This window comes from Artemia franciscana, chromosome 3 (assembly GCF_032884065.1).
Source record: "Artemia franciscana chromosome 3, ASM3288406v1, whole genome shotgun sequence".
NCBI classification, from domain to species: domain Eukaryota; kingdom Metazoa; phylum Arthropoda; class Branchiopoda; order Anostraca; family Artemiidae; genus Artemia; species Artemia franciscana.
The window spans coordinates 38832985-38849794 of NC_088865.1; the positions used below are offsets into that span (position 1 = coordinate 38832985).

A 16810-nucleotide genomic window follows, 5' to 3' on the forward strand; every position below is an offset into this window, starting at 1 on the left:
GAATTTAGGATTATTTTGAACAAAATGGCTATTTCAAAATTTTACAAGATGCACTTGGGGGGAAAGACCAAAGAGGAGGGGGCTTGTTACTGTTTGATCATTTTCTTTTCTTAAAAAGGGCACAACAAATTTAGATTTCCGATCAAATGCACTTCCTCAAAAGTTTATGCGACCACGCGTTCCATAGAACCTTTATATGTTAACGATGGGCTGCTAGTATAGCTTACATACCTTTCCCCCAGGGCTGGGGGGGGGGGTTCATACCAGTAACCATAGCTATTTGACATTTAGATTATTTTGAACAAAATGGCTAACTCAAAATTTTGACCGATAGCCTTTAGAACAAGAGCCAAGAGCTCATATGGCACTTGTGACGAGGCAAGAAGAGCTAAGAGCCAAGAGATCATATGGTATGAGCTCTAGCAACATTCTATGAATCAATAGATTGATTTAAAAGGAAAATAAGAGGTTTAATGCCAGTCAGGGTTTAAAATAAAGCTCTGAGTCACGATATCAGATCGTCGAATCCAATCAGATCGTCAGATCAAAATTTATTAAGATCCGATCACCCACTCGTAAGTTATAAATACCTCATTTTTTATAATTTTTCCTCTCCCTTTAGCCCCCCAGATGGTCGAATCTGGGAAAACGACTTTGTCAAGTCAATTTGTGCAGCTCCCTGACACGCCTACCGATTTTCATCGTCCTAGCACGTCCAGAAGCACCAAACTCGCCAAATCACAGAACCCTCCCCCCAACTCCCCCAAAGAGAGCGAATCCAGTACGGTTCCGTCAATCACGTATCAAGGACATTTGCTTATTCTATCCACCAAGCTTCATCCCGATTCCTCCAATCAACGTATTTTCCAAGATTTCCCCCTCCAACTCCCCCCAATGTCAAAAGATCTGGTCAGGATTTGAAATAAGAGCTCTGAGACATGAATTCCTTCTAAATATCAAATCTCAATAAGATCCGATCACCTATTCGTAAAATAAAAATATCCCAATTTTCACGTTTTCCAAGAATTCCAGTTTTCCCCTCCAACGCCCCCAATGTCACAGGATCTGGTCTGAATTTAAAATTAGAGCTTTAAAGCGCAAGACTCTTCTAAATATCAAATTTCACTAAGATCTGGTCACCCTTATGTAAGTTACAAATACCTCAATTTTCAAAATTACACCCCCCCCCCCCGCCCAACTCCACCAAAAAGAGCAGATCCGGTCCGATTATTTCAGTCACGTGTCTTAAACAGGTTTTTATTCTTCCCATCCAGTTTCATCCTGATCTCACCGCTTTTAATATTTTCTAAGATTTCCGGCTCCCCTCAACTCCCCTCCCCAATTACGCTGGATCCGGTTGAGATTTAAAATAAAGAGATCTGAGTCACGAGATCCTTCTAAATAAGAAGTTTCGCGAAGATCCGATCACTCCTTCGTAAGTTAAAAATACGTCATTTTTTCTAATTTTTCAGAATTAGCCAACCCCCCCCCCCAATAGAGCGGATCCGTTCCAATTATGTAAATCAAGTATCTAAGACTTCTGCTAATTTTCCCCACCAAGTTTCATCCCGATCCCTCCAATCTAAGCGTTTTCCGTGACTTTAGATTCTCCCACCCCAAACTCCCCCCAATATCACCAGATCCGGTCGGGACTTAAAAAAGAGCTTTGAGACACGATATCCTTCTAAATATCATATTTCACTGAGATCCGATCACCCGTTCGTAAGTTAAAAATACCTCATTTTTCCTAATTTTTCAGAATTAACCCCCCCCCAACTACCCCAAAAAGAGAGCGGATCCGTTCAGTTTATGTCAATCATGTATCTAGGACTTGTTTTTATTTTTCCCACCAAGTTTCATCCCGATCTAAGAGTTTTCCAAGTTTTAGGTTTCCCCCTCCCAACTCCCCCCAATTTCACCAGATCTGTTCGGGATTTAAAATAAGAGCTTTGAGACACGATATCCTTCTAAATATCAAATTTCATCGAGATCCGATCACCCATTCGTAAGTTAAAAATACCTCATTTTTTCTAATTTTTCAGAATTACCCCCCCCCCCAACTACATCAAAGAGAGCAGATCCATTCCGGTTATGTCAATCATGTATCTAGGACTTGTGCTTATTTTTCCCACTAAGTTTCATCCTGATCCCTCCACTCTAAGTGTTTTCCAAGATTTTAGGTATCCCCTCCCAACTCCCCCCCCAATGTCACCAGATCCGGTCGGGATTTAAAATTACAGCTCTGAGACACGATATCCTTCCAAACATCAAATTTCATTGAGATCCGATCAACCGTTCGTAAGTTAAAAATACTTCTATTTTTCTATTTTTCCGAATAAACGGTCCCCCCCACTCTCCCCCCACAGATGGTCAAATCGGGAAAACGACTATTTCTAATTTAATCTGGTCCGGTCCCTGATTTAATCTGGTCTGGTTCCTGATACGCCTGCCAAATTTCATCGCCCTAGCTTACCTGGAAGTGTCTAAAGTAGCAAAACCGGGACCGACTGACCGACAGACCGACATAATTTGCGATTTCTATATGTCACTTGGTTAATACCAAGTGCCATAAAAAGGCGTGGGGGTGTCTACCGTTTGATTACTCTTGACTTTTCAAGATGGAGCTAAAACTTTCTATTTGAATCGAATGATGCTTTTCCGAAGCCTACACGATTACCCTTCAATAAAAACCTTCTATATGAACAATGGGAAGGTTGCAAAACTTATATCCCTTGCCCTGGGGCAGTGGGAGGTTTTGTCAATTCCCTGGGAGTAATTATTTCAATTACTTCACTTCTCAACTATTTCGCATATAATGGACATCTAAAAAATTCTGATTGGATGCGTTTGGGGTAAAGAGGACGTGGAAGCGGAGTCCTGATGCCCTCCAATTACTATTGAGCCTTAAAAAGGCCAATAGAAATCCTTATTTCCGATTGATGAACCCCCTCTGAAGTTTGTAACACCACCCCTTTGCCCATGAAGTGCCTCTGGAGAAAAAAATTGGAGCCTTACGGCCTTGGGGTTGGTGGGGGGAGACTATTTGCTATTGGATTACTTTTTACTCTTAAAAAGGGAACTAGAACTTTCGATTTCCAATCTTGTGAGTCCCCTAGGACCATCTTTTCCGTAAAAACTTTATATGCTCCCAGGGTACACTCCCAAGTTACAACCCTTTCCGTTTTTTTTTGGGGGGGGGGATATGTGGACCCCCGAAGTTTTGTCATCTGATCGTTGGAATATTTCAAACAAAATGGCTATCTCAAAATTTTGATCATATACAGTTGGGGAAAAAAGAACGGGGGGCGGTATATGCCCACCGATCGCTTTGGTGACTCTTAAAAAAGGAAGAATTTCAATTTCCAATCAACTGAGTCACCTATGATATTTATACGACCACCCTTCACAAAAAGCCTTCACTTCACGGCATAACTTACAACACTTCCACCGGGCTCTGGGGGGCTGTTTTGACCCCTGAGTTTCTGTTATTTGATCTTTAAACTATTTTGAACATAGTAGCTATCTCATAATCTTGATCAGATACATTTTGGGGACACGGGGCATTGGGGTGGGCAAGTTACCCTCACCTCTGAGGTTTATACGACCTCCCCTTACAAAAAACCTTATATACTCTCGGGGATTGTGTTGACTCCGGATATTTTATTATCTTATATTTTAACGATTCTTAACAAAATGGCTATCTCAAAATTTTTATCAGGTGTATCTGGCAAAAAAGCGCGTGGGGGGGGACTAGTGGCCCTCTGATTTCTTTTGACTCGCAAACATTTGAACTAGAACTTACAATTTCTGATCACATGAGCCCTCTCTGAAGTTTATACGAGCATCCCTTCTAAAATAACCGTATATACTCCCAGGATATAACTTATAATAACTGCCCCCGGGCCCTGAGGTGTTGTTTCGACCCCAAGCTTTTGTTATATGATCTTTGAACTGTTTTTAACAAAAGTACTATCTCAAAATTTTTATCGTACGTATTTGGGGGGAAAATGACGTGGAGGGAGGGGGACTGGTTGCCCTCCGATCACTTTGACTCTTAAAAAGGGCACTAGAAATTACGATGTCCAATCGAATGAGACCCCTCTGAAGTTTATACGGCGACCCCTTCCATATGAAGTCCCTCTGGGAAACAAAATAATAAATAAATAAACAAATAATAAAACATTGGAGCCGTATGGCCTAGACTATAAGCAACGCTATAGCGTTGCCTCTGATTGTATTAGTTATTGGGAAGTATACAGACATCTTTTTTTTGGGGGGGGGGGATTTTTCACGAGGAGAGTTTTCCGTGCGGAGGGAAGTTTCTGGGGTTAACTTTCCAGGAAAATCTTACAGGGAAGGGGGATTTGCCAGGATTCCAATACGAAATTCCTTTAATTTGTCTTACTTTCTCTTGGGCCACTAAGTTTCGCATGTGGAGATATTCCGAAGCAATTGTCCGGGGGAAATTTTCAGCGGGGTTAAAATTGTCTAGGGGGTTTTCCATGAAGGATGTGGGGAGTTCGCGGGAAAAACTCTCCATGAGGAAATTTTCTTCTGGAGAAAGTTTCCATTGGAGGGAGGAATCTTTTTTCAAATACAGGGATGCTAAGGAGCATTTTTCAGGCTGAATCGTTCGCAAGAAATTTTCCAGGGAGAAATTTTAATAAAGATGGAACTGCCAAGGGGGGAATTTTACAGCGAGGGGGGGGGGATTTTACGCGGAAGGAGTTTTCCATGGAGGAATTTTTGTGGAGGAGAAAGCAGATTTCCCAGCATTATCCGAAAAAGATTAGAAGTTGAATAAAAAAAAGTTTTTAGCTGAAATTAAGGAGCAACATTAAAACTTAAACGGAACAGAAATTACTCCGTACATGAGGGGTTATCCCCTCCTCAATACCTTGCTCTTTACGCTAAAGTCTGACTTTTTGTCCCAATACTTGAAAAACGACTCCTGAAACACAATTAGAATCAGAGGTTTTTTTTTAGAAATACCAAAAGACTTTAGCGTGAAGGGTAGAGTATTGAGGAGGGGTAGCCACCCGTCATATTCTGTTCAAGTTTTAATATTGCTTCTTACTTTCAGTAAAAAAAAAGCTTGTTTCATTTAATCGTAAGAAGGAGAGAGGCACGTTGCAACAATTCTATTCAAGTTAACAAAACGCTACGAAAATGTATGTTACACCTTACATGAAATTCTACAAATTTTACTTTTTAAGCCTTAAAGCTTTTTTATTACAATTAATTGTGTATCGGCTGGTAATAGTGGAGGCGTTTTTTAAAACAGAAGACACGGAGGAATCACTGGTCTCCTCGATAAGTGATATTACGTCCTTTACCCCATATTAGGGTATAAGCCCCAGAGGAGATAATCAATATAGTTACGTCTGTAGTCAATTAAATTCATTAACTTCAATTTCATAATAAAGTGAATTTTAATAGTTATGAAATTACTGAAAGAAAAACCCTTTATTTTCTTCCTTTTATAATTGAGGGGTATCTATGACAATTTGGTTGGGGCGGTACACGAGATTCAGTTTTGCTGGAGTTATTTTCTCATCTAAATTGTCTCTCCAGGATACATCCTAATTGATATGAGGGAATTCTTTTCAGAATAAAAACTGAGGTGTAGAAACCTTACCCTATCCTGGATATGATTAATGGCCGAATAGAAAGTAAACGAAAAATTTGATGCGAGTTTGGAAAAGTTTTTAAAAAATGAAAATAATAAACATATTTTTCAGACTTGTTTTGAAAATGGCTTAAAAAGTAGAGAATCTTTTTTTTTCTTGAGAATAGTTGAATGTAAGTCAAACAGAGGGGGGTAAAACGAATTGGGCTTTACAAAACATTGATATCAAATTAATATAAGTAGCAAATACATAAATGAAAGAAAACGAATTGAGGAAAACGAATGAAAAATATCAAGTTACGTGAAGCCCATTCCTCGTTTCGATTTTCTTCATGGATTTTAGAGGAAAAATATCCTCTGCTTTGAAGTCCATTTTTAAAACAAGTTTTTAAAATTTACATTTATTATTTTCTATTTTTAGTCTTTTATAAAACTAAGAAGTTTTCAGTCATCTCTAAGACAAAAATTTGTCTTATAGATTCGAACCAAATTTAACCTGGCCAGGGCAATTATCCTGCTTGTCTCTGTGCTATCAAGATTTCTATAATAGCGTTTGTTCTATACTTTTTTTTTGCTGACATGCTGAGCTTATACTTTTTGCTGTGCTGGAGAAATTTTGATAAATAATTTCTGATACCACTCTGGCTATTCATAATAGCACATAACATTTCAAAGAAAGGAGAAAACGAGGATAATAAACACCCAGTGAAAAAATTGAGGAATTATGCAAATATTTTGGTTTAGACCTCTGCTTCGCCGTCTTCGGTGCAGAATAAAACTGATAAAAATACAAAAACCAAACGTTAGAACAAAACACTAAAAATAAAGTGACCTTTTCTGAGTAACAGGGAAAGTTACCCTTTCACCATTACTCAGAAAGGGTCATCTTATTTTAGTTTTGTGTTTTTTTAAGATTTTGTTTTTTTTTATTCTGCATTAAGGAAAGCGGAGGTCTTTTCCTCCTTGATTTTTCCTGAAAAATCAACATGTAGCTCAAGTTTCATGAACAAAAATCAGCAAACAACAAGTTCCATAAACAAAAAATCAACACGCTACAAGCTCCATGAACAAAATCAGTTTCACGAGGAAAAAAATCAACAGGCAAAAAGTTTCACGAAAAAAAAAATCAGCACGCAAAAGTTCCTCGAATAAAATCAATATGTAAGAAGTCCCATGAACAGAATCAGCACGCAATAAGTTCAATGAACAAAATCAGTTTCACAAAGAGAAAAATCAATGTACAAGTTTGACGAAGAGAAAAATCAACATGCAAAAAGTTTCATGAACAAAATTACATAAAAAAAACTAGTTTTTTAACTGAAAGTAAGAAGCGACATTAAAACTTAAAACGAACAGAAATTACTCCGTATATAAAATGGGTTGTCCCCTCCACAATCCCTCGCTCTTTACGCTAAAGCTTTTAATTGTATTAAAAAGCAGAATTGTGGCAAAGAGTCAAACTTTAGCGTGAAGAGCGAGGGATTGCGGAGGGGACAACCCATTTGATATACGGAGTAATTTCTGTTCGTTTTAAGTTTTAATGTCGCTCCTTACTTTCAGTTAAAAAAACTAGTTTTTTTATGTAATTTCTGAACGTTTTTGAATTAATGCATGTTTGATTTTGGCTCTCCACACATAAATTATTAAAATGAAATTTGCATATTAATTCCTTTTTTGGCTAAATGGCTTTCTCTTAGTTTTGATCAGACGATTTTGAGAAATAAGGGATGAGAAAGGAGGCCTAGTTGCCATGCAATTTTTCGGTTAAATAAAATGGCAACTATAAATTTTTATTTTTAACGAATTTTTCTATTAGTAAAAAATATACGTAACTTAAGAATTATCTTACGTAACAAACTTTTATATTCTTTAATTTTTATTATGCATATGAGAGGGTTTGTACCCTCGTTAATACCTCGTTCTTTACACTAAATCGTAAGTTTTATCCCAATTCTTTAAGAATGATCCCTGAATCAGAAAAGCCGTAGAATAAATAGTTGAAATTACTAAAAATACTATAGCATGAAGAGCGAGGTATTTATCTCCTCCTAAATACCTCGCTCTTTATGCTAAAGCATTTTTAGAACCCCTCATATGCGTAAAAATCTCTATTCGTTTTAAGTTTCAATGCTACTCTTTACTTTCAATTGAAAAAGGACTTTTCCATGTTTATTTTTTCATTGTTTTTTTAAAGTAATTTTAGAAAATCCTGCGCCCTTTTCATTAAATTTCTGTTCCCCCATGACATATTTCTCCATTGGAAGATCCTCCCACATAGCCCCCTCCCCTCAACCCCACATACAAAACCAAAAAAAAATCCCCTGAAACCGACTGTACACTTCCCAATAACCATTATTATATGTAAACACTGGCCGAAGTTTGTAACTTGCAGCCCCTCCCCCAGGGACTTTGGGGGAGTAAGTCATTCTCAAAGACATAGTTATTATGGTTTTTGACTATGAGGAACAAAATGGCTATCTCAAAATTTTGATCTGTTGACTTTGGAGAAAAATGAGCGTGGGAGGGGGCCTAGGTACCCTCCAATTTTTTGGTCACTTAAAAAGGGCACTAGAACTTTTCATTTCCGTTAGAATGAGCCCGCTTGCGACATTCTAGGACCACTTGGTCGATACGATGACCCCTGGGAAAAAAAACAAAAAAAAACAAATAAACACGCACCCGTGATTTGTTTTCTGGAAAAAAATACGAAATTCCACATTTTTGTAGATAGGAGCTTGAAAATTTTACTACAGGGTCCTCTGATACGCCGAATGCCATGGTGTGATTTTCGTTAAGATTCTGTGACTTTTAGGGGTTGTTTCCCCCTATTTTCTAAAATAAGGCAAATTTTCTCAGGCTCGTAACTTTTGAAGGCAAAGACTAAATTTGATGAAACTTACATATTTAAAATCAGCATGAAAATCTAATTCTTTTGATGTATATTTTAGCATCAAAATTTCGTTTTTTAGAGTTTCGTTTACTGTTGAGCCGGGTCGCTCCTTACTACAGTTCGTTACCACGAACTGTTTGAAAAGACAATAATTCGGTATTTCGGGGCTTCTGACATTATTACTCCTTTGCGGAAGTTAGGCTCAAAACTGGAAAAGGATTATATTTTTTCTCTGGGCCCCTTCCACCTCTTAGTTCGTTTATTTTCCCGTTAGTTTTCACCTGTTTTCGCTTTATAGTTGTGTTATCTCTTAGCAGTTCTTTCGTTAGTTGAGTTATGGTTGTGGTATATATGTTTTATCGCTCGTATAGTTGTGTTATTTTCAAATTATACTCCATAATAGAGAGGTTCCGAACACCCAGCATTGTATATTAAGCTCTGAATTTGACGTTTTTTTCTAACGTGACCAGATTTATCCTGCGCCCTGCGCCCTTTTTATTGAATTTTTCTTCCCCCATGACATATTTCTCCAAGGAAAGATCCTCCCACATAGCCTTCTCCCCTCAACCCTACCCCCAAAACCAAAAAAATCCCCCTGAAAACGTCTGTACACTTCCCAATAACCATTATTATATGTAAACACTGGTCGAAGTTTGTAACTTGCAGCCCCTCCCCCAGGGACTGTGGGGGAGTAAGTCATCCCCAAAGAGATAGTTATTATGGTTTTCGACTATGCTGAACAAAATGGCTATCTCAAAATTTTGATCCGTTGACTTTGGGAAAAAATAAGCGTGGGAGGGGGCCTAGATGCCCTCCAATTTTTTGGTCACTTAAAAAGGGCACTAGAACTTTTCATTTCCGTTAGAATGAGCCCTCTTGCGACATTCTAGGACCACTTGGTCGATACGATGACCCCTGGGGAGAAAAAAAAAACAAACAAACAAACAAATAAACACGCACCCGTGATTTGTCTTCTGGCAAAAAATACAAAATTCCACATTTTTGTAGATAGGAGCTTGAAACTTCTACAGTAGGGTTCTCTGATACGCTGAATCTGATGGTGTCATTTTCGTTAAGATCCTACGACTTTTAGTCGTAGAGTTTTAAAGATCCTACGACCCTATTTTCCTAAATAAGGCAAATTTTCTTAGGCTCGTAACTTTTGATGGGTAAGACTAAACTTGATGAAACTTATATATTTAAAATCAGCATTAAAATGCGATTCTTTTGATGTAGGTATTGATATCAAAATTCAATTTTTTAGAGTTTTGGTTACTATTGAGCCGGATCGCTCCTTACTACAGTTCGTTACCACGAACTGTTTGATCAGCACACAACAGGTTCAAATAAAATAATGGTCATTTTTTTAGTTTATAAATTTATTTCTTAAGGTAAAAGCTCGAAAAAACCCTTAGGTGTGATAATGTGGGCCAGAAGGGTGTCATCAGGAGTGGTAAATTGTTCCTCGCTGGCCTTAATTGCTAGGAGTCACCAGAAGAAACGCTACTGAGGATTTTTTTCATTAAGTTTTAACGAACAATTCTTGTGTAAACGAATATTTGTGCATAAAAATTCCCGAAAAATGTCATATGTATGATAGTGCTTGCTAGAGGGTTTTCTTTGTCAGCCATTGAGTATCACAGGTTGGGATTGAGAGAAAATAATACCAAGAAAAATGAATAAAATATAGAATTAAGTTACATTCTGTAAGAAAACATCTCTAAACATTCTCTAAGAAGGAGTATTTTCCTAAGAAGGACCCTCCAAAATGCTAAGATCATATGGCTAAGAAGTAGCCTTTTAAAGAATTATTTAGCAAGCAGGTGCACTTCAAATATAACCAAACTCTAGAAATCAATTTTCTCCTCAGCATCTCAATTATTGCAGTCATAGGAAACTCGTAATCAATAGCATAATCCTTCTAGTAAGCGGGACATGGGAATTCTTCGCGGGTGGAATTGGTTATTTCGTAGAATCTATTTCCTGAATCATAATATTAGAAATAGATTACTAGTCCAGCTGCCTAGGGCAAAGTTCCATTGGATGGAAATGACCCTTTCGAACCCTAATGGGGACAAAAATCATTAGTATATGAAGGTTCCCTGAAAAAAACACCTTGAAAGAAAAAGAAATCTCCGAAGACAAGAATCTCTTGAAGCATTATGTAACACGGATGAGTGTACAGTCATTACGTAGTATCCAACGTGTGCGCTGTCATTACTTACCACACCACGTGTGCCCTGCCATTACGTGACATCTTCCATGTGCGCCCCCATTACGTAACACCCACGTATGCACCGCTATTACGTAACGCACGCGTGTACCGCCCTTACGTAACACCCACTAGTACACCGTGCTCAGTTACAAGTGGGGGTTCCCCGCGGGGCCTAAGTCTAGCATGTCACGCGAGATTGCGTCACTCCCAAAAAATCCATCAAGTCACGCAAGATTACGTCATCCTCAAAGTAGGCAAGCAATCTCATATTACGTAGCATACACCTGCATCTCTTAGAAGACATTCCGTATGACGTAACATGCACCTGCGTCTCGGAGAAGTTTAATAACACCTGCGTCTTGAGGGGTTCGCCGTTCATTTTAAATTATTAAAGGAAGAAAGGAGTATTGGCTATGTGTGTCGTTAAAAGCCTTATGGCATCACTGCTAATGGCTCACAAAAAAAAGCGAATTTACGGTACAAACATAAAATAGCAACAATAAACGATACAGAAAGTCGGTGAGTTGAAGAAAAATAATTTAAAAATACAATTTGTTCATTGTAAACTTTTTCATCAAAAGTTTTTCATTTCTTGAAAAAATTTGGAATAAAATTAAAAAAAAATAGAATTTGTATATTCCAAACAAGAGACACTATGTTTGAAGCTCCTCTCAACTCTTTTGCAGCTAGGCGAAAGGTGATGAGCTAGATCCATGAGCGTATGGCTAATTCTCAGAGCACATTTCTGTTACTTAAGCTAGTTTTCAACTTCCAGCTTCGAGGGTTAAAGACTTTTATTACAAAAGAACCGACAAATCTATTAGACATTTACAAAATGTACAATGTTTATACAATATTTCTTGAGGCTGCGGACTCTTGTGCCTCGTCTAAGTGCGAGTTCACGCTTTTATAAATGATTTTTCTCCTCACGTTGTCGCTCCATCTTAGTCAGGTATTCCCTGGACCGCTTTAGCCCCTTTTAAATCCCTAGGAGTCAACAGATACGTTACACTAGGAGTTGTTGTTTCCATGTCTTTTTATCTTTGCAGAGCTCTTAAAATAAGGTGCGTGTCTCAAAGAACTCCTCCCCGCAATGTAAACCATTCAGGCAAGCACGCGGCGGTAAGCTTTGGGTCTGTGCCCCCACCCCTCTCAAAAACCTAGTTTTGCGGTTTTCCAATAATTTTTTTCATTTTTCATATAGTTGCCTGTGCTATTTTTTAGAACTTATGACGCCTCCCAAAAATCAACTCCTCTATATGTTCTTGACACCATATCTCTGACATTGTTTATATTTTGTCTAGATTACCCTTTGTTGCAGAGCCTCGAAGAACCTCCTGAGGACTTTGTTTCAGAAAAGGTAATAGCAGGACTCCACGGAAGCTTGGTTAAAAAATCTCGCAGTAGTGAATCATACTTAGGGTATAAATATGACCCTCTTGGCTGCCTTGTCGTCAATCGCAGGAGAAACTTTCAAGCATACTGACCCAGCAGTGTCCACCTAATAAGTGTAAAAACAAAAATTAGGCAGTGAAGCATGTCAAACCTTGCTAAACATACCCAAGATGTGTGACAAAAATATCATAGTAAACTGGGTAAGACCTCCACTGGTGTGAACTTGCCTCCACCGCATGAACATGACTGCTGCAAACAATTGTGGCTGGGATAAAAGTTGGCTTCTTATTTTGGCACAAAAGGCAAAGCAGAGAATGGCGAAGGACATTAGACGTAGTGGTTTCCACAGGAAAACCATGCTGCAGAAATCAAGCACCACAACACTATTCTTTCCTTTTCTTTGACAGTACATTGAGAATTTGTCCCAAATGGTACTACTGTCAACACGCCATATTATTCAGATGTGATGCGGAGTCTTAATGCTCACTTGTAACGAGTCCAGAAAGACGTAAAAAGAAACTTTTTCCGTCAAAACAACAATGATCCATTGCAGTGCGCTATGGACGTACAGCAGCTATTAGCTTCCCATGAAATACTTGCACTCAAGGATAAACCCTTTACGCCACATTTGGCTTATGGGGACGTTTTTGTTGCCAAATTTAGTTTACCTTGAAAGAGGAACGCTTCAGTAAGGCTCAGGACACATAAATAGGAGTGACAAATAGGCTAAATGGGATACCAGTTTAAGACTCATCAAGCTTTTTGACAGTTTTGTGACCAAAGCTGCAAAAGGAGGTCCCACCCCCCAAAAAAATAATGGGCCAATAAATTAGCTTTTAATGAAATTTGAAAAACTGGAGCCTAAAATTTCTTCTTTTATGTCATTCTCTACGATTTTTTTTTTATTCTCTGCACTGTTATTTTTTTTTTACTTGAAGCTTTCATAATTAATAAGAGGTTTAGGCTTAGAGGATGCTCTAATGGTATATATGGCCAATAAGCCTGACGAAAAAACAATTTGAAAAACATCATACGTTTTATATTATTAATAGTTCGTATAATCTAATATAGCTGATGATTTAAAGATCAATTATCAGTGCTGTAAAAATAACCTTAAATGACCATAATTGAATACAATCGATCAAATGAAAATTAGAAAAATTGACAGACTATCTCATTGTGATTTCACGTAAGCCTATAGAATTGTGACAAAAAGCAAAAATAAAAAATAGAAAAAGAAGCGAAAAATTAAATGTTGTCTTACCCTCCCTTGCCTTAAGGTAGACAGTATTAGCTACTATATTTTCTAACTCCATCAACTCCAGCTTGACAAATCCCCAGGGGTCGCCGCAAAGACGCCCCTCTGCGTACTATAGAAAATAATATGTGCCACTTTGGCTGAATTTAGGCTACCAGAAGAACCATTTCTAAAAAGAAAACTATTGTTAATCAACAGCCTTATAAGACATACAATTGATGAAATGTCTCATTTGACTGAATTCCTTTTATAAGAAGGACCATTTGTAAAAATAACACCTTTTTAATTAGCAATATTGTATAATATGCATTACGTTGTGTGTAGCCTATATTGACGATGCAACTGATAAAATGTGCTATTTGGGCTGAATTCAGTTTATCACAGGACCATTTTTAAAAAGAAAACCTTTTCAATCAACAACTTCATGCTATATGCATCACGTTATGTGTCTATTTTTGATGCAACTGATAAAATGTGCCATTTGCGCTGAATTCAGTCTGAATTCAGGGCCATTTCTTAAAAAAAAGGATTTTAAGTCAATAGTCCTATAAGACCCAAATTAAATTGCGTTTATACTGATAATGCTATTGACAATCACTTTGGCTGAAATTTAGTCTACCAGAAGGATTAGTTCTAAAAAGAAAAACATTTTCAATCAACAGCTTTATAAGAGGTGCATTAAATCAGATTTATATCGATCGCAGGACATTTCTCGCAATTAAGCTGTGTTTTGTTAGCAAGAAAACGCTGAACACAAGAATCAATAAAGGGAAAATCTTCCTTCAAAACCGAAATGAGACTAGCCGAGTTCATTTCCAAATAATGATGCGGATGTATTTTTGACATACATCACAAGTCTTAAATATCTGTGAAATTCATGGTAAATGGAGTATAAATCACTCCTCAAGCAAGATAGGATAGAAAATTGAAAAAAAAAGGTTAAGAAAAAAAATAACTAGTCTTGAATGGGAGGTGATTTATAAATGTTTAATAAGAGACAGACTTAGAAGCATGATGAGACATTTCTGCTGAGGCGTCGCAAGTATGATGTTTGAAAATATTGGACGTCAATGAAATGAAAATGTATATGTTTTTTCTCCAGAAATCAGATTGTAAATGGTGGTCGGAGTGACCGAAAACTATTTGATTCGTTTCAAAGTACAGGGTTGTATATTCTCAGAAGACATAGCAAACGTCACAACAGGGGCTTCCATCCCCATACATCAAATACTAAACCAGTTCTTCATTCCACTACAACGAAATGTCAAATATGAAACTTAGGAGATGGTTTTGGCGACAGAAATAGTTGTGAGGGGATAGGCATTACTCCCGAGGGAACATTCTGAAGCTCTAAAGAATATATCCTACACCTCAATACATCTGCCATAAATCTTATTAGCACATGACCCACACATTCAGGTCATGGCAATTATATGAATAAATTTTTATTAGGGTTGAATGAAACCAGTCTTATGACACGTGCTTGGGTAAAGTAAATCAAACGCATTTTATAATACGAACCGAATTTTAATGAATCGAAAAGCGAAAAATCTGCTACCCCTTTTTTCTTATGACATGCGTTTGGGTAAAGTAAACCAGCGAAATTATGTTCCCCAATGAATCAATTGCTATGACATTCAAAAAGAAGGAAATTATGGTCATCCATGTCCCACCTCCAAGGGATCCCAATTCCTCTTCCCCAACGTTTTGCCCCCCCCCCCTTTGAGCTCATTTTTAACTCGAATTTGGACTCAATTCAATTCTTTTGAACTCAGAATTTCAACACACAAACATACAAAACAAACGCATAGAGACAAGCAAACCGCCACTCAGACACATGGGCATACAGAGAGAAAAACAATAAAGTATACAATAAAGCAGGGTCAGACACACAAAGACACACATACAGACATAGAAACAAGCAAACAGCCACTCAAACACACAGGCACAGAGAGAAAGAGAGAGAAAAAAACAAACAAACGCACGGAGTCAGACACAAAATCATACGAAGACAGACATAAAGACTAGCAAACCACCTATCAGACAAATAGACGTACAGAGAGAGCGAGAAAAACGCACACAAACACAGCAACTCAAACACACACATACAGACAGAGAGACAAACATACAGCTGCTCAGGCACACAGGTATACAGAGAGGGAGAGAGAGAGAGAATAGCATACAAACACAACGAGTCAGACACAGAGACAAACAAACAGCCGCTCAAACGAATAGACACAGAGAGAGATACTAAAATATGTACAAACAGGCAGAGTCAGACAGACAATCACACAAAGACAGATATAGAGACAAGCAAACAGCCGCTCCAACACACAGGCACAGAGAGAGAGAGAGAGAGAAAAAGATACAAACAAACAGAAACACACATAAAATCACACAAAGACAGATATAAAGACAAGCAAATAGCCTTTCAGAAGTATAGGCACACAGACAGAGAGATAAAAAAAACACATTCAAATACAGCGAGTCCGACACACAGAGACAGACACAAAGACAAGCAAACAGCCGCTCAGACACATAGGCATACAGAGAGAGAGAGAGAGAAACACATACAAACACACAGAGTCAGAAAAACAAAATTATAAAGACAGAAAAAGAGAAAAGCAAACACCCACTCAGACACAAAGGCACAGAGAGACAGACAAAACACATACAGACACACACAGAGTCAGAAACAAAATCAGACAAAGACACACATAGAAACAAGCAAACAGCCAGTCAGACCCATAGGCATACAGAGAGAGAGAAAAAAAAACACATACAAACACACCAAGTCTGACACAGACATCAAACAAGCTGCTCAGACACATAGGCATCCAGAGAGTGAGACAAAAATGCATGCAAACACACTGAGTCAGACAAACAATCAAATAAAGAGAGAGATAAAGACAAGCAAATAACCGCTCAAAAAGCAGGCACAGAGAGAGAGAGAGGGAGAGCGAGAGAGAGAGAGAGAGAGAGAGAGAGAGAGAAACAGGTACAAATGCAGTCAGACACAAAATCAACAAAGGCAGATATAAAGACGAGCATACCGCCTTTCAGACACATAGGCATACAGAGAGAGAGACAGGAAAACGCATGCAAACACAGCTACTCAGACACAAACAGACAGAACAGAGACAAGTAAACAGCCGCTCAGAAAAACAGGCACAGAGAGACAGACGAACACACATACAAACACAAACACTGAGTCAGAGACGAAATCACACAGACACATGGCCACAGGCAAACAACCGCTCAGACACAGGCATACAGAGAGAGAGAGAGAGAGAGAGAGAGAGAGAGAGAGAGAGAGAAAGAAAACGCATACAAAAACACCAAGTCAGACACAAAGAAGAGCTCAGACACATAGGCATACAGAGAGAGAGAAAACGCATACAAACACGCCGAGTCAGACAGACA

General features: G+C 38.1%; 1 protein-coding gene across 3 annotated transcripts in view; it reads right to left on the minus strand.

The window, feature by feature from the left end:
• Nucleotides 1–16810, minus strand: part of LOC136025254 (G protein-coupled receptor kinase 2-like) — a 149160-nt gene that overhangs the window by 120504 nt on the left and 11846 nt on the right. For all 3 annotated transcript variants that reach the window (XM_065701101.1, XM_065701098.1, XM_065701100.1), the window contains exon 2: nucleotides 13394–13556. In XM_065701101.1, the coding sequence (XP_065557173.1) occupies nucleotides 13394–13445 (52 nt within the window). In that variant the 5' untranslated portion in view covers nucleotides 13446–13556. The remainder of the gene's footprint in view (nucleotides 1–13393; nucleotides 13557–16810) is intronic.